The sequence below is a fragment of the Phocoena sinus genome, chromosome 3, assembly GCF_008692025.1.
Source record: "Phocoena sinus isolate mPhoSin1 chromosome 3, mPhoSin1.pri, whole genome shotgun sequence".
Lineage (NCBI taxonomy): Eukaryota > Metazoa > Chordata > Mammalia > Artiodactyla > Phocoenidae > Phocoena > Phocoena sinus.
Genome location: NC_045765.1, coordinates 6323999 through 6349088, shown reverse-complemented (window position 1 = coordinate 6349088; position 25090 = coordinate 6323999). Strand labels below are relative to the sequence as shown.

At 52.8% G+C, this 25090-nt stretch overlaps 2 protein-coding genes and 1 non-coding gene across 3 annotated transcripts; 2 read left to right on the top strand and 1 right to left on the bottom strand.

The window, feature by feature from the left end:
• Nucleotides 1-276: 276 nt before the first annotated feature.
• LOC116752427 lies at nucleotides 277-393 on the top strand. Its single transcript, XR_004349498.1, has one exon. It is a non-coding gene; the product is annotated as a small nucleolar RNA SNORA40 (small nucleolar RNA).
• Nucleotides 394-10711: 10318 nt separating this feature from the next.
• On the top strand, nucleotides 10712-23741 carry KANK3 (KN motif and ankyrin repeat domains 3). Its single transcript, XM_032629131.1, is given in 27 exon segments — nucleotides 10712-10775; nucleotides 14347-14463; nucleotides 15255-15427; nucleotides 15429-15452; nucleotides 15454-15522; nucleotides 15524-15583; nucleotides 15585-15728; nucleotides 15730-15810; nucleotides 15813-15965; nucleotides 15967-16185; nucleotides 16187-16386; nucleotides 16388-16458; nucleotides 16461-16544; nucleotides 16626-16654; nucleotides 16656-16703; nucleotides 16705-16727; nucleotides 16932-17026; nucleotides 17029-17128; nucleotides 17240-17324; nucleotides 17806-17823; nucleotides 17825-18023; nucleotides 21868-21897; nucleotides 21900-21986; nucleotides 21989-22008; nucleotides 22138-22338; nucleotides 22411-22509; nucleotides 23476-23741. Coding segments are annotated over 26 exon segments (2424 nt in total). The 5' UTR covers nucleotides 10712-10775; nucleotides 14347-14429; the 3' UTR covers nucleotides 23554-23741.
• Nucleotides 23742-23923: 182 nt separating this feature from the next.
• Nucleotides 23924-25088, bottom strand: RPS28 (ribosomal protein S28). Its single transcript, XM_032629026.1, has 4 exons — nucleotides 24990-25088; nucleotides 24848-24895; nucleotides 24207-24340; nucleotides 23924-24000 (listed from the first exon to the last, which is right to left on the bottom strand). The coding sequence occupies exons 1-3, from the start codon at nucleotides 25026-25028 to the stop codon at nucleotides 24218-24220; spliced, it is 210 nt and encodes a 69-aa protein (XP_032484917.1). The 5' UTR covers nucleotides 25029-25088; the 3' UTR covers nucleotides 23924-24000; nucleotides 24207-24217.
• Nucleotides 25089-25090: the final 2 nt, after the last annotated feature.

Sequence of the window (25090 nt, the reverse complement as noted above, 5' to 3'; positions counted from 1 at the left end):
CCCTTTGAGACCCTCAACTGGGGCTGATGAGCCCTCAGGGCTGGGGATGTGAGTGTTGAGGGGCAGACGCAGACTCTCTGGGACAGCTGGACATTCCAGACCAGGGCAGGGCTGCTCCGGAGTTTCCAAGAGGCCCTTGAACTGGCAAAGGAGCTGAAGGTGGCTCCCAAGAGGCTCACGTGCGTCATGGAGTGGCCAGGAGACTAGCTCTCCTCTCCTCTGGCTCAAGCCTCAGCCTGGGATAGGGTGGAACAGAGAAGGGTCATGTGTTCTACCATCAATGGTCTTAGGAATCTGGAGGAAAACAAAACGCTATTTAAGAGATCTAATCCTCTTTTGAGACCCAGAACACATTGTTCAGTATGAGTTTTGATACAGATAAGAAGGAACATGATACTTAAAACAGATTCAAGTGATGGGGGTGTATTGGTAAACAAAGATTGCTTCTGGCACTATAGACTTGATAATTTGAAAGCTTAAGATATGAGGGAAATTATCAGATACATTGATTTAATGCTCTATTTTTATTTTTTATTTATTTATTTTTTGTGGTATGCGGGCGTCTCACTGCTGTGGCCTCTCCCGTTGCGGAGCACAGGCTCCGGACGCACAGGCTCAGCGGCCATGGCTCAGGGGCCTAGTCACTCCGCGGCATGTGGGATCTTCCCGGACTGGGGCACAAACCCGCGTCCCCTGCATCGGCAGGCGGACTCCCAACCATTGCGCCACCAGGGAAGCCCCTAGTGCTCTATTTTTAATGTTGACATGAAACAAAGATGGCTTTTTAAAAAATTTATTTATTTTGTTTATTTTTTTGGCTGCGTCAGGTCTTAGTTGTGGCTCGCGGGGTCTTCATTGAGGTGTGCGGGAACTTTCTTTGCAGCAAAGGGCTCTTTTTGTTGTGGCACGTGGGCTTCTCTCTGGTTGTGGTGAGCCGGCCCCAGGGCTCTGTAATTTGCTGCACACGGGCTCTCTCTCGTTGAGGTGCGTGAACTCGGTAGTTGTGGCCTGGAGGCTTAGTTGCCCTGCGGCATGTGGGATCTTAGTTCCCTGATCAGGGATCGAAGCTGGAGTCCCTGCATTGTAAGGTGGATTCTTTACCACTGGACCACCAGGGAAGTCCCTGAGATGGCTTTTTCATTAAGGCTTTTACCTTCAGAACACAGTGTCTGGACTTTAAAAAGTTATTGGCACATCCCAAAGATCTGTACTGTTCTAGGGTGTGATAGCTTAGAAGTGAGTATAATTTGAACATAATGCCTTTTTAGAGTGTCAAATTCAGAACCAGGCAGATCCATCTCCTGACCCTAACTGTGGTCCTAAAGTAACTTACTTGAGGAAATTGGATCCCAAAGATTACAGGTGGGGAATTTTGAAGTGTGTCCATATTCCATTGGAGATCAAAGAAGCCCAACTAAAAGAATTGTGGACCAACTGACATGACAACTGTGAACTGAGCAAAACTTCTTTTTGAAAGGGCTGTCTTATCTTGAAGATTATGACTTTGGAGGCACTAAGGTGATTGGCAGGGGAAAGAATCAGAACATGTGAAATTCCTTAAAAAATTATTGACAAATAATTTTGCCTATGTTACACATTAAAAAAAAACTTTACACTTTGTGCAAAAAAAAAAAAAAAAAGAGAGAGAGAAAGAGATCAAAGATAATTCCATCTTTCTCCTTCATCCACCCAGTCAAAGTGCCTTCTCCCTGTTACATACTTCCACACTAGCTGGAGAGGCTGGGACATTCTTCCAATGCTGCTCGGATATCCTTGGTCCACATGGAGTCCAAATTCACCTTTCGTTCCTTTCATTCAGCAAACAAGTATTTATAGAGCACCTTCTGTGTGCCAAGCATTGTTTGAGGCTCTGGGGACCAGGCAGTGTAGAAGACAGACAGAAAAGTTCTTGCTCATATGGGACTGACATTCCAGTGAGGAACAGATAGACATGTATAAGAAGGTGATAAGTGCTAGGGAAAAAAATTAGTGCAGGCCAAAGAGGTGTCTTGAGTAGAGAAAGCGTGGGAAGGCGGCCAGGGGAGCCTCATTGTGACATTTGAACAGAGATCAAAAGAGGTGAGGCAGAAGCTGTGTGGACATCTATGGGAAGAGCATTCCAGGAAGATGGAGCAGCAGGTGCAAAGGCCCTGAGGCAGAACTGTGCCTAGTGGAGCAGAAGGAGTGAGCAGGAGAGTGAGTGGGAGGAGAGAGGAAGTCAAGAGGTGACAGAAACGGGTCATGCAGGGCATTGTGGGCCACTCAAAGGATTTTAGTTCTTACACTCTGTGAGATGGGAGCCATGAGAGGGTTTGTACAGAGGAGGGATAATGCCTTTGCCCCCAAACTGGTCCCTCCATCTTTCGACCTGGTTATAGTTCCACCCAGGCTGAAGCCCTGTCTTTCTCACCTCCCAAGTCTCACCTCCATCTGGCTCCCCTTCCACCTCCAGCTCCATCTCTCTCTCACATCCCCATTTTTATCTCGTTCAGTGTTTCTGGGAAAGGTAGGACACAACAAATGAACACAAATACACAATACCAATAGCATTCCAATATGGTGAAAGCAGCCAATTAGGAAAAGATAAGAAACAGAGCTTCTATCTACAAAAGCAGCCATCTTTGGGACTTCCCTGGTGGTCCAGTGGGTAAGACTCCACACTCCCAATGCAGGGGGCCTGGGTTCGATCCCTGGTTGGGGAACTAGGTCCCACATGCATGCCGCAACTCAGATTCCGCATGCCGCAACTAAAGATTCCATGTGCAGCAACTAAGACTCAGAGCAGCCATCTTTCTCCCCCAAAGAGAATAACCTTAAGGAGGAGGGTGTGGTCTGTTTCAAGAAAACTCTAAAAATTTACTAGGAGGTTAAAATAAGACTTGGATTAATTAACTGATATGTCATGTTTGTGGATGAAATGACTGAATTTTATTATGTCAGTTATATCTAAATTAATATACAGGTTTTGTTTTGTTTTGTTTTTTGGTTGCATTGGGTTTTAGTTGCAGCACGTGTTGAGGCATGTGGGCTTCTCTCTCGTTGTGGCGTGCGAGCTTTGTCTCTCTAGTTGTGGTACGCAGGCTCCAGAGCACGTGGGCTCTGTATTTTGCGGCAGGCGGGCTCTCTCACTGAGGCGCGGGAGCTCAGTAGATGAGGCACGCGGGCTTGCCCCTCTGCTGTGGGATCTTAGTTCCCCAACAAGGGATCGAACCCGCGTCCCCTGTATTGGAAGGCGGATTCTTAACCACTGGACCACCAGGGAAGTCCCTCTCATCAGGCTTTTGAGAGCAATGCTTTATGCAAGAAGAAAATGGAGTGACATGTTTAAAAATATTATAGCAAAGAAAATGGGAGCCAAGGATTTTATATCCAGCAAAATTGACTTTCACATATAAAGGATATAGACTGTTATCAACATGTGAGAGCTAAGGGAAGATGGTTTCCATGAGGTCTTGAGGATTCCATTTCAGATAAACAAATGTCTAGAAAGACATGTGTTTATGACTGCAAAGAGTGTGAAACATAACATTACTTGTAAACCTAAGACCGAAGGGCACTAAACAAAGAAGGGTGGTGTATGTAATGGATAAATGTTCTCTCAGTGTAGATGCAGTACAAATATATATATATGATGGCAAAAGGGGAGAGTATATGCAAGAGATACTTTAAAACAGTTTTAGTAACATATTGATGGCAGTATCCGCATTGCTTTTTGAGACCACTGTGTGAGCAGTGTTCATTAAAGCAAATGAATGATTCTGAGACATTCTAATTCTGTTTTCATCAGTGTTCTTAAGAACCAGGGTTTTTATGGAAGAAAGAAGAAACAGATAGTATTAGTATCCTATTGCTGCTGTAACAAATTACCACTAATTTAGCGGCTCAAAACGTTAATTGATTATCTTACAGTCCTGGAGTTCAAAAGTCCAACATGGGTCTCACCAGGCTAAAACTCCAGGTGTCCTCAGGGTTGCATTCCTTCTGGAGTCTCTTGGGGAGAGTCCGTATCCCTGACTTTTCTAGCTTCTAGAGGCCACCTGCAATCCTCAGCTGATGGCCCCTCTTCCAGCAATCACAATCACTCCCACTTCTGCTTCTGTCTTCACATCTCTTTCTCTGACTCTGACCCTCCTGCCAACAATTATAAGGACTTTTACGATGACACTGGGCCCACTGGAGAATCCAGGACAATCTCCCCATCTCAAGATTCTTTTTTTTTTTTTTTTTGCGATACGCGGGCCTCTCACTATTGTGGCCTCTCCCATTGCGGAGCACAGGCTCCGGACGCGCAGGCTCAGCGGCCATGGCTTACGGGCCCAGCCACTCCGCGGCATGTGGGATCTTCCCGGACGGGGGCACGAACCCGTGTCCCCTGCATCGGCAGGCGGACTCTCAACCACTGCGCCACCAGGGAAGCCCTCAAGATTCTTAACATAATCACATCTGCAAGTCCCTTTTGCCATGTAAGGTACCATGTTCATAGGTGGTAGAGGTTAGTATACGGACATCTTTGGGGGGACGTTATTCTACCAACCAGAAAGAGGTTGAGTAAAAATCATGCAGTCCTGAAACTGAACTGGAAATATGAGAATGAATTCATAAAGTATTGTACCTAATAGAATATGGACATATATATCATATGTATATGCATAAATGTACATGATAATATATTACATACATATTATAATATATTATATACAGATTATATCATGATATATAATTATGTGTTATATTATAGGACAATATATTATATGTTCTCTCTATATTATATATATAGATATTATATATATTCCCCTCCTTTTAGCTCTTTTTTTTTTTTTTTTTTTTTTCGGTACGCGGGCCACTCACCGCTGTGGTCTCTCCTGTTGCGGAGCACAGGCTCCGGACGCCCAGGCCCAGCAGCCATAGCTCACGGGCCCAGCCGCTCCGCGGCACGCGGGATCCTCCCGGACCAGGTCACGAACCCGTGTCCCCTGCATCGGCAGGCGGACTCCCAACAACTGCGCCACCAGGGAAGCCCCCTTTTAGCTCTTTTGACCAAGGAAGTCTAGACACATGGCCAACCCAATAGCAAATGAGCATTTCTAACACCCAAACGAATATAATTTCCCACCAAAAAAAGCCCCCAGAGTTTCTGGCTGATGCCAGGTCTGGGACAGGAAATGTCCAAGATGTGCCTGGAACATCTGGTCATAGGAGACAGCAAGAAAACTATCAGAGTTGCTCCAAAAAGTTCCAACCAGTAGAGGCTCCCACTGGCCAGGTGGGCCCACCAGTGAGGATAAAGGATTGGAGCACAACATATTTAAATCCATAAGCTCATAACTACTTAACGAAAGAGCCAGCCTATAATTATTAGAGAAATGTAAATCAAAACTACAATGAGGTGTCACCTCACACTGGTGAGAATGACCATCATCAAAAAGTCTACAAACAGGGTTTCCCTGGTGGCTCAGTGGTTAAGAATCCGTCTGCCAATGCAGGGGACACGACTTTGAGCCCTGGTCCAGGAAGATCCCACATGCCACGGAGCAACCCTGCGCCACAGTTACTGAGCCTGGGCTCTAGAGCCTGAGAGTCACAACTACTGAAGCCCGTGCGCCTAGAGCCCGTGCTCAGCAGTAAGAGAAGCCACCGCCCACCGCAACGAAGAGTAGTCCCCCGCTCACCGCAACTAGAGAAAGCCTGTGCGCAGCAATGAAGACAAAAGGCAGCCAAAAAAAAAAAAAAAAGTCTACAAATAATAAACTCTGGAGAGGGCGTGGAGAAAAGGGAACCCTCCTACACTGCTGGTGGGAATGTAAATTGGTGCAGTCACTATGGAGAACAGTATGGAGGTTCCTAAAAAAACTAAAAATAGGTTTATCATGTGATCCAGCAGTCCTGGGAATATATCTGGAAAAGACGAAAACTCTAATTCAAAAAAGATACATGTGGGGCTTCCCTGGTTGTCCAGTTGTTAAGAATCCGTCTTGCAATGCAGGGGACACCCATTCGATCCCTGGTGTGGAACTAAGATCCCACCTGCCGTGAGGCAACTAAGCCTGCACGCCACAACAACAGAGCCTGCACACCGCAACTACTGAGCCTGCGCACCACAAGGAAAGATCCCACATGCCACAACTAAGACCCAATGAAGCCAAAAAATAAAAAATAAATAAATATTAAAAGGAAAAAAACCCAAAAGATACATGCACCTCAATGTTCATAGCAGTACTATTTACAGTAGCCAAGACATGGAAGCATACTAAGTGTCCATCAACAGGTGAATGGATAAAGATGTGGTACATATATGCAATGGAATATTACTCAGCCATAAAAAAGAATGATATATTGCCATTTGCAGCAACACGGATGGACCTAGAGATTATCATACTAATTGAAATAAATTAGACAAATACAAATATTATATGATATCACATATGTGGAATCTAAAAAATAATACAAATGAACTTATTTACAAAACAGAAACAGACTCACAGACATAGAAAACAAACTTTTCTATGGAAAGGGAGGAGTGAATTAGGAGTTTGAGGTTAACAGATAAACACTGCTATACATAAGATAGATAAAAAACAAGGACTTACTGTATAGCACAGGGAACTATATTCAATGTCTTGTAAAAACCTGTAATGAAAAAGAATCTGGGGAATTCTCTGCTGGTCCAGTTGTTAGGACTCCGCACTTTCATTGCCGAAGGTGTGGGTTCAATCCCTGGTCCGGGAACTAAGGTCCCACAAACCTTGCAGCGTGGTTAAAAAAAAAAAAACGACTGAGAAAGAATATATATATACTCTTCATTGTGGTGCGTGTGGGTTTGCTGTCCACCAGAAGCTAACACAATAATGTAAATCAACTATGCTTCAATCAAAAAAAGAAAAAAAGAACCAGCCTAATTTATCACCTTCAGAGGATTATGGGGAATTAATTCACTATTTAGGTAAGTGGTCTCTAAAGGGAAAGAATCAAGCACTCCTACATGAACGTGCCACTAGGTAACCAAATGGAACCTAAGGGAAACATCTGCAAGGGAAGAATTTTAGCTAAAAAACAAGGATGAAATTCGAGGAGGAGGACATCGCTATTTTGCATTCACCACCAAGTTAGTTCTCAATGGCTGCTGGCCTCATGCAAGGAGAGACAAACAGTGTGAGCCTGATGTTGATGGGACGAACAGCACCCACAATCGGGCCAAAGGCATCAAACCCTACTCTAATCCCAGTTCTGGAAACAACTGCAAATTTGCCTGGAAGATGAAGGACAGAGAACCATGCCAGCGTGCACCACGAGGATGGGATCAGAACCACCCAGACCGTGGGAAACAGTCTGAGTCGTGCAATCGATTTATTGCAAGGCAGGGAAGATAGCGGGGAACCCATGAATTAAGAGACTTAAAAGATAAATATATATATATTTTTTGCATGTGCAAGACTAAACCACAGTGTCTAGAGATTCAAACTTCCATGATAAGCTATTCAGAAGTGCCAGGCAGTGACTATCACACAAGTCACAACAGTGGTTCCTTTGCGGAGCGAGGAGGCACTGTGATTGGGATGCAGCCTGTTGGAGGGGCTTCTGGGGTCGCTGGTGACATGCTCTTTGTTGACCTGGGTGGGGGTTAAAATGATGTTTGCCTTCCAGCTAAGTTTCTCACACTCAGCGCTATCAACATTCAGGCCAGATGATTCTTGGTTGTGGGAGAATACCCCGTACATTGCGGGACGTTTAGCAACATCCCTGGCCTCCACCCACTAGAGACCAAGGACAGCCCTTCCCCCCACTCCATCCTGACAATCAGCATGTCTCCAGTTATTGCTGAATATCTCCCAAGGGACAAAATCGCCCCTGGTTGAGAACTGCCCCTTAGGAACTCCTTAAGTTATACATTTATTTTTATGTGGTTTCTTGGATCTAGCTCTGTGTGTGTGTGCATTTTTAAATTTTTTAAATTTAATTTTTATTTCATATTAGAGTATAGTCGATTTACAATGTTGTGTTAGTTTCAGGTATACAGCAAAGTGATTCAGTTATACATATACATGTATCCATTCTTTTTCAGATTCTTTTCCCATATAGTTTATTACAGAATATTGAGTAGCATTCCCTGTGCTATACAGGGTAGGTCCTTGTTGATTATCTATTTTATACATAGTAGTGTGTATATGTTAATCCCAAACTCCTAATTTATCCCTTCCCCCCCACCTTTCCCATTTGGTAACCATAAGTTTGTTTTTGAAGACTGTGAGTCTGTTTCTGTTTTTGTTGTTGTTGTTTTAATATTTATTTATTTATTTGGCTGAGCCTGGTCTTTAGTTGTGGCACACAGAATCTTCGTTGCCGCCTGCAGGATCTTCATTGAGGACTGTGGGATTTCTTTTCTTTTTTTTAATTGCGGCATGTGGGAACTTTTAGTTGTGACGTGTGGGATCTAGTTCCCTGACCAGGGATCAAACCCGGGCCCCCTGCATTGGGAGCGTGGAGTCTTGACTGCTGGACCAACAGGGAAGTCCCTGTTTCTGTATTGTAATGCATTTTATTAAAAATTTTTTTTTTTAATTCCACTATAGCTTTTATGGGGGAAACTTGACAGGATTCTACAGTTTATTGGGAAGAAAAAAAAAAGACAGTGAAAATAGCCCAGGAATTTTGCAAAAAGTGGAGTATCAGATATTAAAATATATTCTAAAGCTACTGTATTTAAAACAGAGCAGCACTGGGACAAATAGAGAGATGAATCTTTGGAATAAAGTAACTTGCCTCCAATGGGCCCCATTTTATCAGATAAAGTCTGAGCTGCTTCAGACACACCCTTCTGCCTGTCCCTCCAGCTCCCCTCCCACCAACATCATGACTTAGTCAAAGTTCACTATATCTTCCTTTGCATGTGCATTTTCTCCTGTCTGGAGTACCTTTCCTTAAGTGTCATTCCTACAGGCTGTCTCCCCAGATCCTCTACGACAATGATGTGTCCTCTTTTCTCTTCCCATAGACTCCAGCTCCCATCCCTGTTACCCCCTGACCATAAACCATAGCTTGAAAATCTGTCTCCTCCTCTCAGCTTTGAGGCCCAGGATGGCAGGGATTATGTTCCCCTCAAGGACCTGCACAGTGCCTGGAACACCGTAGGTGCTCAATAAATGCTAAATTAATAGGGGAAAAATATGTAGATTCACTTTCGATCATAATATTTTCCAAATGGGTTAAAGAGTTCAATGTAATTTCAAACCATTCTTTAAACAAACATTTTTAAAAATTTTTATTGAGGTAGGACTTCCCTGGTGGTTAAGAATCCGCCTGCCAATGCAGGGGACACGGGTTCGAACCCTGGTCCCGGAAGATCCCACATGCCATGGAGCAACAAAGCCCGTGTGCCACAACTACTGAGCCTGCGCTCTAGAGCCCGCGTGCCGCAACTACTAAAGCCCACACGCCTAGAGCCCGTGCTCCGCAACAAGAGAAGCCACCGCAATGAGAAGACAGTGCACCACAATGAAGAGTAGCCCCCTCGCCGCAGCTAGAGAAAGCTCGCGTACAGCAACAAAGACCCAACGCAGCCAAAAATAAATAACTAAATTTATTTATTTTTAATTTATTGAGGTATAGTTGATTTACAATGTTGTGTTAATTTCTGCTGCACGGCAAAGTGATTCAGATATATATATATATATTCTTTTTCATATTCTTTTCCATTATGGTTTATCACAGGATATTGAAATAGTTCCCTGTGCTATATATATATGCTATATATATAGTACAACCTTGTTGCTTACCCATTCTATATATAATAGTTTGCACCTGCTAATCCCAAACTCCCAATCCTTCCCTCCCCCACCCCTCCTCCCCCTTGGCAACCACAAGTCTGTTCCCTATGTCGGTGAGTCTGTTTCTTCAACAAACATTTATTAAGTACCTACTGTGTGCTTGGGGCACTGGATGAAACAGTGTCCAAAATCAATCAGTTCCCTGTCCTTATGGGGAGACAGATGGCAAACAAAGAAACAAATAAATAATAGATTTTTTTCAGATATTGAAAGTATATACCTATTAGATTCATAAAACAGAGTGACTGGAAAGATAGTGACTGGAGAAGGTCCACGTTAGGCCTTTAGGGGACTGGAACACACAGGTTGAGCCCCCAAAGGTAGGAGAAGGTGGCCAAGTGAACAGGTTCAGGGAAGAACAGTTCAGGAAGATTGAGCAGCATGCGCAAAGGCGCTGCGGTGGGAAAGATCCAGGATCCAAAGGTCCAGGATCCAAAGGTAGGAGAAGGTGGCCAAGTGAACAGGTTCAGGGAAGAACAGTTCAGGAAGATTGCGCAGCATGCGCAAAGGCGCTGCGGTGGGAAAGATCCAGGGTCCAGGTCCCTCACCCAGACACTGCGACAGGAGCGTCAGCTTCCACCCAAGGTATCTTCCAAATACACAAATCCCACCGGGTAACTGTCCTGCTTAGAGTGTTCCCGAGGCTCCCTGTCCCCTGTGGATCATATCGAAGCCCTTTAGCCCGGAGCTGGGCACCACTCGGCCTCTGCTCTCCCCACTACGGACCCGAACGCCCTCAAGGGCAGTCACTCCAGGCCCCACCCCAAGCCACTCCCCATACTCTCAGCGCCGGGACAGTGCGATCCACCCCGCCTCACCATTGGACAGTTTCGGAGAGCATGGAACGCTGGTTGGCTGACCTGGCCGTCAGTTAGAGTCAAGGCCTTGATAACCGGTCCCCGAGCTTCGAGGGGGCGGGCTCGGGTGCGGGCGCGGCTGTGGCTGCGGCTTCAGGTAAAGCGCCGGCTTTCGGGGCACCGATGGGGTCCTGGGGGGATCAGGGTACGCAGCGGGACGGGGCGCTGCGCTTCTAGCCCCTTTGCGGGCTCAGCGCGCTGCGACGGGGCGGGCGCTGTGTCCTCTGGCTGGGACCCCTCCCACACTGGGAGTCCCGGGTGGGCGGCGAGCAGAGTCGGGGGGCTCTGGATTCTTGAGGTCTCCTACTTCCCGCCCTTCAGGAGCGAAGTGGGGGGCTTTGTTCGCCCCCTGGCGCCGCAACCGACTTCGGGATGCTTTCACAGAGTCGCTCCTGGACAGCCTGGGGACCCGGGTCCATTCCCTCGCGCTGGACCTGAGTGTGTGTGTGTGTGTGTGTGTGTGTGTGTGTGTGTGTGTGTGTGATGGGGGGGTGATTCGGAAACGGTGTTGGGGGGAAGGACGGATGGCCCCCGGGCCGGCAGACAATGGACAACGGATGGAACCGCCCGGCGGCGTTTCCTGTAGGAAACTGCTCTGTCTCCGTGAGGCCGTCCTGAGGGGACAGGGGGGTGGGGGGTGCTGACCTCAGTACCTCCCCCTCCCTCCGTCATCAGCCTCCACTCCCACTTCAGGGGTCTGACAGTCCCGCCCCAAAGTTAGGGGGTGCCACCACGCAGAGCCTCAGTCCGGGAGGACGCCCCCTCCCCAAGACCGGGATCTGCACTGCCCGCCTCGTATCCCACCCCTCAGGTTTTGTGAGCACAGCTCTGAGTCCCAAAATAGTCCCTGGGGCGGGAGTGGGGGCGTGTGGCGTCGGCTCTGACGGCCTAATAGGGGGGTCTCAGGCAGAGGATCCGGATCTAAGCTTGCCAGCTCGGGCAGGGAGCGGAGGAGAGGGGAGGGCAGTTGCGCGCCTCCACTCCGGTGAGGCTGCAGCCCCTGGAGCCGCCACGGTTTGGGCCTGCTCTTCCCATGGGGGACACACGCAGGGGACAGGCAGGAGTGCAGGCTGGGAGGGCCGACCCCCTCTGCCTCTTTGCCCCTCCTGGGGAGGGGAGGGCTGTTTATAGAATGCCATCAAGTGGAGGGGTCAATGCAGAAACACTGGCAAAGCTGCAGGGTTCAAATCCTGCTTCTGCCCATGTCCGACTTTGGCTGCGTCACTTAATCCCCGTGTCTCAGTTTCTCCATCTGCACAATAGGGGGAAAGAATAACCTACCTCAAAGGGTTTACCTAGGATTTTTTTTTAAGTTACCCATAAATTGCTTAGAATAGAGGCTAGCCCATAGTAAATGTCAAAAGTCATTGGCATATTTTTATTTACTGTTCTTGGGGCATCCACCCATTTTTCAGGTCAGTCTCTGGGTCTGGCTGCTCCAGCTGGTTTGGGTCTTAGGAATGACACACAGCTGTTTTTTTGAATTCCCAGGGTCTCAGATTTGGGTGTAACCAGGTCCCCGGAGTGGGGGGGCTGACCCCACGGAGTCACACGGCCAGCTGTGTGTGAGGCAAGTCCAGACCCCTAAGCCCCAGCCCAGGTTTTTTCCATGACCCAGCTCTTGCCTGGCAGTTTCCTGAAAACAAGTCCTGAGAGGCACTGGCTGTCCTCCGTGTTGCCCTGCTGGCCGTCCCCTTACAGCCAGTGTGAGGGGACGGGAAACAGCTGCTTCAGGACTGGAAGTTCCCCGTCACTCTCCCTCCTTGAGGTGGGTTGGGGGAGGTGTCAGGGACCCAGGCTGGACGGAGTGGTGAGTGGGAGGGTTCCCCCAGCTGTGGAGCAGAATGAGTCAGGTCGACCGACGGGTGCTCAGTTGCTGGTGGGTACTAGGCACGCAGGTGGTCATCCGGAGTGCGAGAGACCAGAAGGGGTGACTGGGAAGGTTGCCAGGTGGTTAGCACAGGTGGGCAGTAGGTCAGGAAGAGTACAGATCGGGTCTGGCAGGCACCTGCTGGTGGAGGGCTGGGCAGACAAGAGGTCCCCGCCAGAAGATGAAAGCCCAGTCTGAGGGCATTTCCCATAGGCAATTGACTTAACTGCTTTATGCCTTCATTTCCCCCATCTGGGAAAGGGGGAAACATCCCACCTTGCAGGATTATACTTGTGTGGGGGGGGTTTACATTTAGTCAGGCCAGGCATAGAGTAGGCACTCGATACAAGCTGCTTTCCCTTCCCTCAGGGTTTCTCACGTGAGATCTTCAAAGCCCCATCTTTCCTGCCCTATACTCTCTGAATCAAATTTCTGGACTCAATATTTGTCCTTGTTAAATATCACATTATTAGATGTGGCCCAATCTCCCCAGTTTCTTAGAGCCTCCATCACATCACCTGAAGTGTCTCTATCCCTTTAGCCCTAAGCATAGCCACAGCTCTGAGTTTTTTGTTTGTTTGTTTGTTTTTGTAGTTTTGTTTTCTTGTTTTTGGCCTCAACACGTGGCACGGCTTGTGGGATCTTAGTTCCCTGACCAGGGATTGTACCCGGGCCCTCAGCGGTGAAAGCACCGAATCCTAACCACTGGATGACCAGGGAATTCCCTAGCCACAGCTCTGACAACCTGGGTGCTTGTGGTTCCACTACAATCTCTTACAAGTCAAGGGCAGAGCCCTGTGGCACTCCAGTAGAGACATCCCAGGAAGACTGGTATCCATTGATTTGCATCCTTGGTGCGTCTGGCCCACAACTCTCCATCATTCCTAAAGGATCTCACAAGTGACCCTGGTATAAATTCAGATGTACATGAGCCATTGAAGGGCTTCCAACCCTCGCCTTCCTCTTCTGAATGTTCACACTCCACCCCTTTGAGCATCAATTTCTAATTTTCCCCAGGGACCGAAAAAAACTCAGCAGGTCTGGAATGCACCTCACCCTGCCCCCGCCCCAGCTGCTCTTGTTCTCTCGATCATCATCCTCTTTCTTTTTTTTTTTTTTTTTGCCACGCCATGTGGCATGCAGGATCCTAGTTCCCCAGCCAGGGATCGAACCCTTGCCCTTGCCGTGGAAGCACGGATTCCTAACCACTGGACCACCAGGGAGTTCCCCTCTCTTCTCCTTTTGATGCCCTTCCTGCCTCCTCCTGCCCAGCAGGCTGAGGCCTGGCATGTGAGGGTCCCCACAGTCATTCATTACAAACTTTCTTTTTTATATATATAAATTTATTTATTTAATTTATTTATCTTTGGCTGCGTTGGGTCTTCATTGCTGCACGCGAGCTTTCTCTAGTTGCGGTGAGCGGGGGCTACTCTTCTTTGCGGTGTGCGGGCTTCTCATTGCGGTGGCTTCTCTTGTTTCAGAGCACGGGCTCTAGGCGCACAGGCTTCAGTAGTTGTGGCACAAGGGCTCAGTAGTTGTGGCTCATGGGGTCTAGAGCACAGGCTCAGTAGCTGTGGCGCACGGGCTTAGTTGCTTTGCGGCATGTGGGATCTTCCTGGACCAGGGCTCGAACCTGTGTCCCCTGCATTGGCAGGCGGATTCTTAACCACTGCGCCACAAGGGAAGTCCCCATTCCAAACTTTCAAGGCCACTTGAGGGAGGAGGGAGGAGAGGGCCTGTGTGGGGGGGTGTTGGGGTGGTGGTGGAGAGGACCTCTTAGGTCTGTTTACTCACTCAGAGTCTGGACTGACCCCAGAGGCACAGCCAGCGGGACAGGGCCCAGCCCCATTCTCACCCCCTCTGGGGGCTACTCCAGGAAACATGGCCAAGTTTGCCCTGAATCAGAACCTGCCTGGTAAGTGTGCAAAATAGACTTTGCATGTGTACAGATCCACACTTGGCACCCAGATGCAGACACAGCCCTGCAGCTCCCTCCTTTGCAGAGTGGCCAGGGGCCCTTTATAAGGTGGATAATAATCATGGCTTAAAATCTGCCTCTGGTGCCCTGTCACAGGTGGAATAAAACTCCATCTCCTCATGGTGGCCCAGAAGGTTCCCCACCATCCGGTCCGAGCCCACCTCTTCTACTCCTCTCGCCCCCTCCCTTCCTTCACTCTGCTCTGCGCATCCTCGCCTCCACCGGCTCTTACTCAGGCCCACCCTGGTCATTCCACCCCAGGGCCCTCTGCATGGGCTGTTTTCTTTTAGGACCTCCTGTCTCAGCTGCTTCCTCCCCCCTCATTCAGGGCTCAGCTTGTAAGTCCCCTCCTCAGGAAACCTGCCCTGACAGCCAGAGCCCACGTCTGTCAGTTATTCTCTATTGCATCTTGGAATTATTATTATTGCCCTAAGCACCATTTGGAACGATTGTGTTTATCTGTCTCCTGTAAGAGGGCAGGGATGCTTGTCTTGTTCACTGTTATGTCCGCAGCACCTAGAAAAGTGCTTGGTACATAGTAGGTGCTCAATTAACGCGTGAACCCTCGACTTTTTGGGAGCAGAGAGGCGTTTAAGCCTTGGGTGTGCAATCCAGGTGTGCAGGGTTTGGTGCAGGTGGAGTCGTGCAGGCGTGTCGTGGGGCAGTGGGGACGCGTTCTCCGGGTCTCTCCGGCTTAACGCCCCTCCACGCCCCTGTCATGCCCACAGACCTGGGCAGCCCTCGCCTGTGCCCCAGCGTGACTGGGGGAGCTCGCAGCCCGAGTTCGCCCTACTTGGTGGAGACGCCCTATGGCTTCCACCTGGACCTGGACTTCCTCAAGTACGTGGAGGAGCTGGAGCGCGGCCCCGCCGCCCGCCGTGCCCCGGGCCCCCAGCCCGCCGCGCCGCCCCCGCGCGCCACGGGCCGGGCCTCGCAGGCGCGCGCAGCCCAGGCGCCTGGACGTCCTGCGAGTCCCTGGCCAGTGACGATGGCGGAAGCACCGGGCGCTCTCTCCCCGGGCGCACCGTCGGGGCTCATGTGCTTGCTGCCGCTATCGACCGCGCGCACCCGTGCGCAATCCGCGCGTCGAGCACACGCTCCTGGAGACCAGCCGGCGGTTGGAGCTAGCGCAGGCGCACGAGTGCGTGCCCAGCCCCGGCCGCGCGATCCCGCGCAGCCCGCGCGGGTCCGGCCACAGCAGTCCCCGCCCCCCACCCGGCCCTGTGCCTCGCCGGGCCCGCGCAACTGCAGCTGGTGCGCGAGCAGATGGCAGCGGCGCTGAGGCCGGCCTGCGCGAGCTCGAGGAGCAGGCGCGCGCGCTGCCCGAGCTGCAGGAGCAGGTGCGCGCGCTGCGCGCCGAAAAGGCGCGGTTGCTTGCCGGGCGCCGGCAGCCCGAGCCCGACGGGGAGGCCGAGGCGCGCCCGGACAAGCTTGCTCAGGCTGCGGCGGCTCACCGAGCGCCTGGCCACCTCTGAGCGCGGCGTTCGCGCCAGGGCAAGCCCCGGGGCTGACGGCCCCGACGGGTCGGCTTCTAGCCTCAGTGAGGGTGCGCTGCAGGTCCTCGATGGGGCGCCCCAGACGCGGGATACAGGCACCCAGACCGTGCCGGAGACTCAAGAGGCGGGAGCCCAGGCGTTGCCGGAGACCCAAGAGGCCGGCCGTGGGGGCAGCTCCCGAGACCCTCGAGGCGGAAGTGTGGGTGACGGAGGCTCTGCTGGGGCTGCCCGCGGCCGCCGAGCGCGAGCTGGAGCTGCTTCGCGCCAGCCTGGAGCACCAGCGCGGGGTGAGCGAGCTCCTGCGGGGTCGTCTGTGCGAGCTGGAGGAGGCCCGCGAGGCTGCCGAGGAGGCACAGGCAGCGGGTGGCGGCCCAGCCCCAGCCGTGCGAGGCTGCCACCCAGACCCCGTGGGGTTGTGCCGAGAGGGCCACGCAGACCGAGCCGCTGTGGAGGCCCCTGCCCCGACGCAGGAGAACCTGCCCGGACCCACGGATGGGGATAGGGCAGTGGCACCGCGGGTGAGTCCCCTCCCCGTCCCCTCGCTGAGCCCTGGTTTGCTGGCCACCGAATTCTAACTCACTGTCTTCATCTGGTCTCCGCCAGGCACCCTCAAATCCATTATGAAGAGGAGAGGACGGTACACCTGGCGCCCAACCCAGCCCCGGACCCAAGAGCCTGCAGTTTTGTTGGGGTCCTCAACGGAGAGTGAGTACCTTCCCCCTCCCCAGGGCAGCATCTTCTGGGACTGGAATGGGGTTTTGAATCCCAGCTCTGCCCCTCGCTCGCGGCGTGGTCTTGGCAAGCCTCAGTGTCCTCATCTGTAAGATGGGAACAGCCACTCCCACCTCGCAGGACTCCAGAATGAGCCCCCAGGGGAGGCTCAGCAGATGCCTCTCACCCTGCCCCCAGGTACGAGAGCTCATCCAGCGAGGGCGACAGCGACAGCGAGGACGGCGCTGCTGAGCTCCCGAGGAGCAGTTCGTCGGGCTCAGGAGACGACAGCGGCGGGGATCCGACTCCGGGACCCATGGCCCTCCCAGCGGCGGGGAGGCCCGGGACCCCGAGCCGGAGGCAGAGCCAGAGCCTCAGCCGGGTGCGCAGGGGAGGTGAGCAGCGCCGCGGACACGTAATAGGAACGGCTGCTCTCTTTCCCGTCTCCCCACTCCCCATCCCAACCCCTCCTTAGCCTCTCCATGTCTGCGTCTCCCCGGCAGTAGGTGCGAGCTGAGCCCGCGTTTGAGGGAGGCGTGCGCAGCGCTGCAACGGCAGCTGAGCCGGCCCCGCAGAGTCGCTCGCGACAGTGTGAGTGCGGGGAGAGGCCTTCGCAGGAGTCATAGGCCCACCAGGGACCTCCTCTGACGCCTACCTAGGGAAGAGCATCGGGGTCTTTAGAGTTAGGAGGGTCCCAAGTTCCGTCACCTCGCGCCAGGGCCCTGCACGGATCCCAAGCTCTCCAAAGGGCTCTTCGCCCCAGGACAGGGCTGATCTTTCCCTGATTTCCCAAAAGGGGTCCGCCCCAAGCCCCAGCCCCACTCCCGGACTCCCCAAAGACAAGCGCTCACCGCCTTCCGCCACTTCAGCTTCTTCCCCAGGCTCTTCCTCAGAAGGAGAGCATCCCTGTCCCCTCGAGCCGGATACCCACACTAACTGCACTCCCTCCTCTAAAGGGGTGTGGCCCTAGGAGTGACCATCCTCCCCTGAATGGGTTCCCAGTCCCGCCCCCACACCCTCCCTGCCACCCCTTCCTGGACCCTCGCCGAAGTCTTTCCCCCCGTCCTGGCAGGGCGCGGCGCGCCTGGTGGGCCCAGGAGTGGTTTCGAGTGTCGAGCCAGCGGCGCTCTCAAGCGGAGCCCGTGGCCGGGGTGCTCGGCGCGGTGGTGCGCCTGGGACGTGAGCTGCTGGAACACGTGGTGAACCTGACGGATGGCAACGGGAACACAGCCCTGCACTACAGCGTGTCCCATGGGAACCTGGCCATCGCGAGCTTGCTGCTGGATACAGGTCAGCATTGAGGAGGGGTGGGGAGGGCACCAGGGAATCGGGAACCGGGAAGGGAGAATCTGGGCAGGTCTTGGCTGGGAGGACCTGGAGAAGGATGCAGAGAAGGGCTGGCCGGGCAGAGGGCACCACTGGCCCTTCTCTGGAGGTTACATGACCCGTTGTGGATAGATTGACCACTCTGAGCTGTGAGCTCTGCCCTGACCTGCCTCTCACTTTGCAGGGTGAGGGTATTCTGGGCTTTGGGATTGGGTAGACCTAAATGTAGAGGAATTACTTCATTTCACCAGCTTTAGCTTCCTCCTTTGTGAAACGGGGGATGCAGTGCCTCCCTCCCTGGGCGATTGTGATAACACACACGTAGAACAGCACCAGGCACGCAGGTCAGTCAATGGTCCCCATGCCTTCTGTCCCTGAATCTCCAGCCTTGGCGTTCACCTTGTTCCTGAGCCCCAATATCCATCCACTGCCTCTTCAGCCTCCAGGGGAGGTACTGACTGGTCAGGGCTGTGACTGCCTCCCGGGCTGGGACAGTGGGCCTGCAGTCCTCCACCACCAGGTCCCGCGTTGGCCCCGTCTCACACACATTTCTATCATCTGTCTCAACGTTTCCCCCTCTGGAGCAGAGATACACACATCCAGGTGTTGCTGAGCCCACAGACATATATAGAGAGCCTTCCAGGCACCAGTGCAGTACCAGGATGGGGGTGGGCCACCCCCATGGGACTCACAGCAGAGGGGACAGTGGACAGTAGACAAACTGATTGCCCACCAAGAGCTCTCCGGGGTGTTCTTCTTCAGGCCCCTGCAGGCTGAGGCAGGTCCTGCTGTCCCATCCTGCATGCCACCCCCCTAAATACACAGATCCATTCCATTTCTGCAGGTCTTGGTGGCCAGGGGGAAGGGCACAGCTACTCTGGGCTGGACAAGGAGCTGGGGCTTGGGAGGAGGGGACCATGCATGATTCAAAAGGTATTTCCCGGGACTTCCCCGGCGGTCCAGTGGTTAAGACTCCACACTTCCAATGCAGGGGGTGCGGGTTTGATCCCTGGTCAGGGAACTAAGATCCCACATGCTGCGCGTCGCAGCCAAAAAAAAAAAGGTATTTCCTGGGCAGCTCCTGTCTTAAAGGGGGCTGAGGACTGGGGTTGTGGAGGGTGGCAAGGCAGTCATCTTGGTTGCAAGGCCCGAGGCTCCTTAGATCCTCTTATTCCCTGCATTTGAACACACTCCCCCTTCAGCTCCAACTCTCCAGACCTTGCCGTGGGCCTTCTGGTTCTCACATGGGTCAGCCCCTTTGGCCCTCCCCACCCCCAGGACACCCTTCACGCAGGGGCTGTTTCCTCTCATCTCCCTGGAATGAAGGGCCTGGACATGGCTGTGTCCTCCTTGTTCTTTATCTCCACTTCCAGACCGTTTCCCCTTCCTCCTTTCGCCCCATCTTGGAACCTCTAATTGATCAGACCACTACTCCCTCCGCCCCTTCTGACTTCTCCCTCTCATCTCATCACTCTTCATTTCTTGAATCTTAGCTCCTGGCTGGTTCTCCTCCTCTCCAGCCTAATCCTCACCAATATGTTTCCTGATGGATGATCCCTCCCATTTCCTGGCTTCTCAGTTCCTTTTTTTTTTTTTCCTGGCTATGCCACAAGGCATGTGGGATCTTAGTTCCCCGACCAGGGATCGAAACTGCACCCCCTGCAGTGGAAGCGTGGAGTTTTAACCCCTGGACTGCCAGGGACGTCCCTTCTCAGTTCCTTGACCTACTCCTCTCCCTTCACCCTGACATCAGCCTTACACTTGTAAGGTCACCACAACACCTTGATGTCATCAGTAACTATGCCCCCTCCATAATCTCACTTCCTAGTATTCTCTCCTGAACTCTCACCTTCCAACATCTCAGCTCACTGTCTCCTGTTGCCCAACTCCCACAGTCCTTGAACCTCGTGGGACCAGTATCCATTGCTCCCACCACATTTCACTGTTCTGTCTCCTGGCCTATCATTAACTACTCCTTTATGTACCCTTTCAAACCCATCCCCATACCCCTCCCTCACCTCACCCTACTTGCCTGGCAGACCCAGTGGGGCCACAGTAGACCCTCAAGTGTTTGTTGAATGAACGAATAAGCTTTCATGAGCAGGGGCTCTGGGTGTATGTGTGTGGGGAGCAGAGATAATTATCAATTTTACTCGATAATTATCAAGTAAACATAATTTCCAATAGGGGTAAGGGCCATGACAAAATAAAACCAGGGGAGGGAATCAAGAAACAGTGTGATCCTTTAGCTTAGCAAGGCCTCAGGGAAGGGAAAGGGAGAGGGAAAACAGGTGGGTCCACCTGGCTAACTGCAGAGACCCCACTTGGTTATTTCTCTGATCCTCCTTCTGTGCCCAACACCCTCCACCAGGGTCACAGAAGCTTGTGGATGGAATGGACACCTAGAGAGTATGCCACACAACTAGGGAACACCCTTAATCCTGACTTAACCCTTTTACTCCCCAGCTGGTTGTCTCAGATCCCCTCTCACTAGGGCACCCTCTCCATGACCGTGATCCACTCCTTTCCCCAAACCTCTCCCACCCATTCATCTCTGCAGACTGTCCCTAGACTTGTGGAGCTTTCAGAATGGTGGGGTACATGAGCGGTAAACATTCTGGGGAATGAGGTCCAGAAGTAGGTGCTGTGCTGTGAGGAAGAGGGCCAGGATGGTAACAGAACTGACCCCAGGGGAAATGGAGCTGATGTCTGTGTTCAGTTCGGAAGGATGGGCAGCAGTAACCAGGCTGTTAGTTTCCTAGGGCTGCTGTAAAAAAGTGCCACAAAGTACCACAACGTGGGTGGTTGAAAAGAGAAATTCATTTTCTTGCAGTTCAGGAGTCCAGAAGTCCAAAATCAAGGTGTTGGCAGGGCTGTTTCCTTCTTAAGGGCTCAGAGGGAGAATCTGTTCTGTGCCTTTCTCCAAGCTTCTGGTGGTTGCCAGCAACCTGCAGCGTTCCGCGGCTTAGGGCAGCTTGTCTTCTCGGCCTTCTGCATCACATAGCTCTTTGTCTTTGCTTCTTCCAAGGATACCAGTCATATGGAATTAGGGCCTACCATTAATGACCTCATCTTAACTTGATTATGGTTTGCAAAGATCTTATTTCCAATTAAGGCCACATTCACAGGTACTGGGTGTTAGGAGTTCAACATATCTTTTGGTGGGGCAATGGCGGGGGGGACACAATTCAATCTGCAACATAGGCTTGGGGGAGAAAGGCCAACTCCAGAGGAAGGGACAGAAGTTGGTAACAGAGCCTCGGAGGCGGTGGTGAACAACGGCCTGTATTCCAGGTGCAGTGGGGAGACACAGGAGGGCTCTAAATAGGTGATGGGGCCAAATTTCTTTCGATCTCTTTCTGGCTGCTGCATGGAAACTGGAGTGGACTTGGACACCAGGGGGGTCCGGCTGGCATTTCTCTGGGGGAGCAACAGTGGTGGCTTGGTGGGTAGTAGCTGGGAAAATAGAAACGTCCATTTATCTCATTCATTGAGCAGCTACTAGGTGGCAGGTATTACTCTAGGTACTGGGGGATACAGCAGCAGACAGAACAAAGCCCCCAACACAGTTTGAAATAGGAAGGTGAGGAAACTCTTCACTGAGATGAGATGCAAGCAGAACCCTGAAGGTAGGAGGAACCATGTGGATCTTGCGGGGAGGGCCTTGTAGGCAGAGGGAACAGTAAAATCACGCATGACCCTCAGTGACCCAACCTGACTGAACAAATGAACCTGAGGCTTGGAGGGAGGCGAGTGGACTAGAGGGTGTCGGCTTCTTGGTGGACTGACCCCTCTTCTCTCTCCCCAGGGGTCTGCAAGATTGACCACCAGAATCGAGCTGCTACTCCGCCCTCATGCTGGCTGCACTCACCTCTGTGGGGCGAGAGGAGGACATGGCTGTGGTCCAGAGACTCTTCCGCATGGGCAGTGTAATGCCAAGGCCAGCCAGGTGCGTAGATACCTCCTCCCTGGCTCGGAGTCCAGGGGTCTTTTCCACGTTTGGAGCCAAATGTCTTGTGACCCCCCTCTTTCCCCCGGAGCCCACACCAGCCCTGTCCCCTTCTTTCCCATTTCCCAGACGGGACAGACAGCCCTCATGCTGGCCATCAGCCACGGCCGCCAGGACACGGTAGCGGCCCTGCTGGCATGTGGGGCAGATGTGAACGTGCAGGATGCAGATGGGGCCACAGCGCTGATGTGCGCCAGCGAGTATGGGCGCCTGGACACTGTCCGGTTGCTCCTGGCCCAGCCAGGCTGCGACCCGGCCCTCCTGGACAACGTGAGCCACCATGGGGCTGGTGGGGTAGTCGCACCTTGGTTCAGGGACCTGACTATCCCTATCATCCCTCAGGAGGGCACCAGTGCCCTGGCCATTGCCCTGGAGGCTGAGCAGGACGAGGTGGCCGCCCTGCTGCACGCCCACCTGAGCTCAGGCCAGCCTGGTCTCCCGGTGAGTGCAGCCCCAGCCCCAGCCCCAAGAGACAGTTTCCCAGCTGCACAGCTCAAGGATCCCGTGAGCCCCAGGAAGGTGGCTTCTCTTCACGCACCCCGGGGAGCACCGGGGGGGGACCTGCGCCTGAATTCTATGTGGCTGGGATTTGATGTTCAACCTGCAGAATACCCAAGGGCTAGACACACCTTCACTTTTACAGGTCATGAACCTGAGGCCTCCAGAGGGGACATGCCGTGAGGTCAAAATAGAGCTGTCAGACCTAGGTCAGACCATGTCGTGTCAGTGGACTCCTGTTACTGCCCCCAGGCTCACAGCAAAGGAATAAGGGGCCCTTTAGGTCGAAGGGGCAGGGGAGGGGGGCGGTGCAGGCTCCCCACAAGTCAGAGCTTCAGGGTTGGAGATGAGGCGTTTGCCAGCAGCAGGCAGGAGGGGCTGGTTTGGGGGCAGAGCACTCAGTTTGTCCCCAAGGGGGAGAGGCTTATGCTCAAAAGGCAAGTGCCAGGCTGTCCTCAGCACTTTCAAAATTAAAAATCATCCTGGGAATTCCCTGGCAGACCAGTGGTTAGGATTCCGCACTTCCATTGCAGAGGGCACGGGTTCAATCCCTGGTCAGGGAACTAAGATCCCGCATGCCATGGCATGCCTCATGGCGCAGCCAAAGAACACAAAACGAAGCATAACACCAACTCATGCTTTGAGCCTAGCCATCCCGCACTCTCCTGTAGAGATGGGAGAAAGGAACCAGGGAGGCCAAGTGCCTCTTCCAGGTCACATGGGACAGAGGCAGGATTCAAAGCCAGGTGCTCTGGCTCTGCTGTAAAAGGTGCGGTTCCTGCTTAGGCAAGCTCAGTGGACAGAAGCAAGACCTCCACTAGGTTAAGCAGCCCTGAGTCTAAGGGGGCTGAAAGCCAGTGTCCTGCCTACAGGAGACTGACAGCAGCCCCCCTCAACCTCTCTCACCAGCTGCCCTCTGACCGCCCCACGGCCAAGCCTAGTGAAGGAGGCTGCAGTGACGGTGGAGAGGACCCCCCACCTCAGTGACTGGCCTGACACACTGGACCTGGATTGGGGGAGAGCTTTCCCTCGCCCACCTCAACCTCGGGGCACACCAAGGGTCAGGGTCCACAGGGAGGGGCTCAGCTTGAACTCTGCAGGGTGAGGTGGGACCTGAGGCACTCTGGTCCACTCACTCCTCCAACCTTCTTCCTTAATAAAACATTCCTAATTCAGCTTGTCTTGTTTTGGAGATACACACAGACACGTGCTTCTCCCTCCTCAAAAAGAAAACGCGTTGTTGGGGAAGACAACTCCTCCAGCCCCCTTCCAGAGTGCAGTGGGTCAGTGCAGACCATCTGGGGGGTCCCATGGGAGGGTTTTATAAGCTTAGTGGCAACTGAGACAAAACCCCAAGTTTACACAGAATATAAACGCTTTATTAACAGCAAATCATCCTCGTGGGCCAGGTAGTCGACCCAGACATCCAGGACCCTGTAAACAAACCCAAGTATGAGATGCTGACAGGTCCCTCTCAGCAAGTGGCAAACTCCCTCCCCCGTCTTGCCAATCTCAGCAAACCCTTTCTTCACACCCCGCCACCAAGAGCCCCTGCAAGAGCCCCTCATCCGTATGCCTGGCGAAACCTCCCTACCACCAGCCAAAGGTCTACTGTTTTCCCACTCCAGTTGTGCACTCACCAGTCCCAAGTTCAGCGCAGCCTCCGAGCCTCTCGCTCTGACTCCAACAGGGTGAGCACGTCGCCCTCGCGCACGGGGCCTTTCACGTTTCGGATGATGGAACGGCTCGTGTCGTCCATGAATTCTACGCGCACCTACGGGGTTGACGGGGGGCGGGGGACCGGGAGAGAAGTTAGTGTCGGCCACAAACTGGCACCGTGGGATAGCCAGCTGATTTGGATTCAGAGAACGTGCCTGCTTAGACACACTTAAAAAGGAGGCTGAGCCTGGGAAGTAGGTCTGGGCCGGGAGAGAAGCCGGAGAGGGGCCGAAGCGTGGAGAACAAAGCTCTCGAGCGCCAGAAAAAGCACTGGTGGGGGACAACTGCCGCTCTGGGCCCGTCGGGGACGGGAGCACAATCGTGAGGGCGTGGAGCTACACAGTGGTCGTTGGGATTGGCTGAGCCAGCAGAACCAAGTATGTCAGAGCCCAAGGAATGAGGTCGACCGAGCCCAGACCCGGTGGGCAAGGCCTCGGCAAGGCTCGGACCGTCCGTGAGCTTTCCGAAAAAGGGTACGTATCGGTTCTCAGATACCAGGGCACAGAAGTCATCATCGGAGACTCAAGACCCCAGACCCCACCTCCTCGTCTCTCCACCTCACCTGCGTGCACTGTCCCTGCGAACCGGTCCTGCCCAGCACCTTGGTGACCTGGGGTAAAGAAGCTGGGATCAGATCTGGACCACCCGGTTCCCCTACTCCTTCCTCCCTCATCCGGGCCCTCAAACCCGGGCTTCCGCCTCACCCTGGCAAGCTTGATGGGCTGCACACGACTCGTATCCATGATGGAGGTACGGGGGCTGATCGGGCGGAGAGGAGTCACGTGCTTCGGAGAGAACGTTTATA

Bases quoted from the DNA above. Each gene is read 5' to 3' on its own strand.
- RPS28 (XM_032629026.1), bottom strand. From the start codon at position 25,028: ATGGATACGAGTCGTGTGCAGCCCATCAAGCTTGCCAGG. The intron at 24,896-24,989 runs GTGAGGCGGAAG...TCTTTACCCCAG, and splicing joins AGCCCATCAAGCTTGCCAGG to GTCACCAAGGTGCTGGGCAG. The intron at 24,341-24,847 runs GTGAGGTGGAGA...TCAACCCCGTAG, and splicing joins CGCAGGGACAGTGCACGCAG to GTGCGCGTAGAATTCATGGA.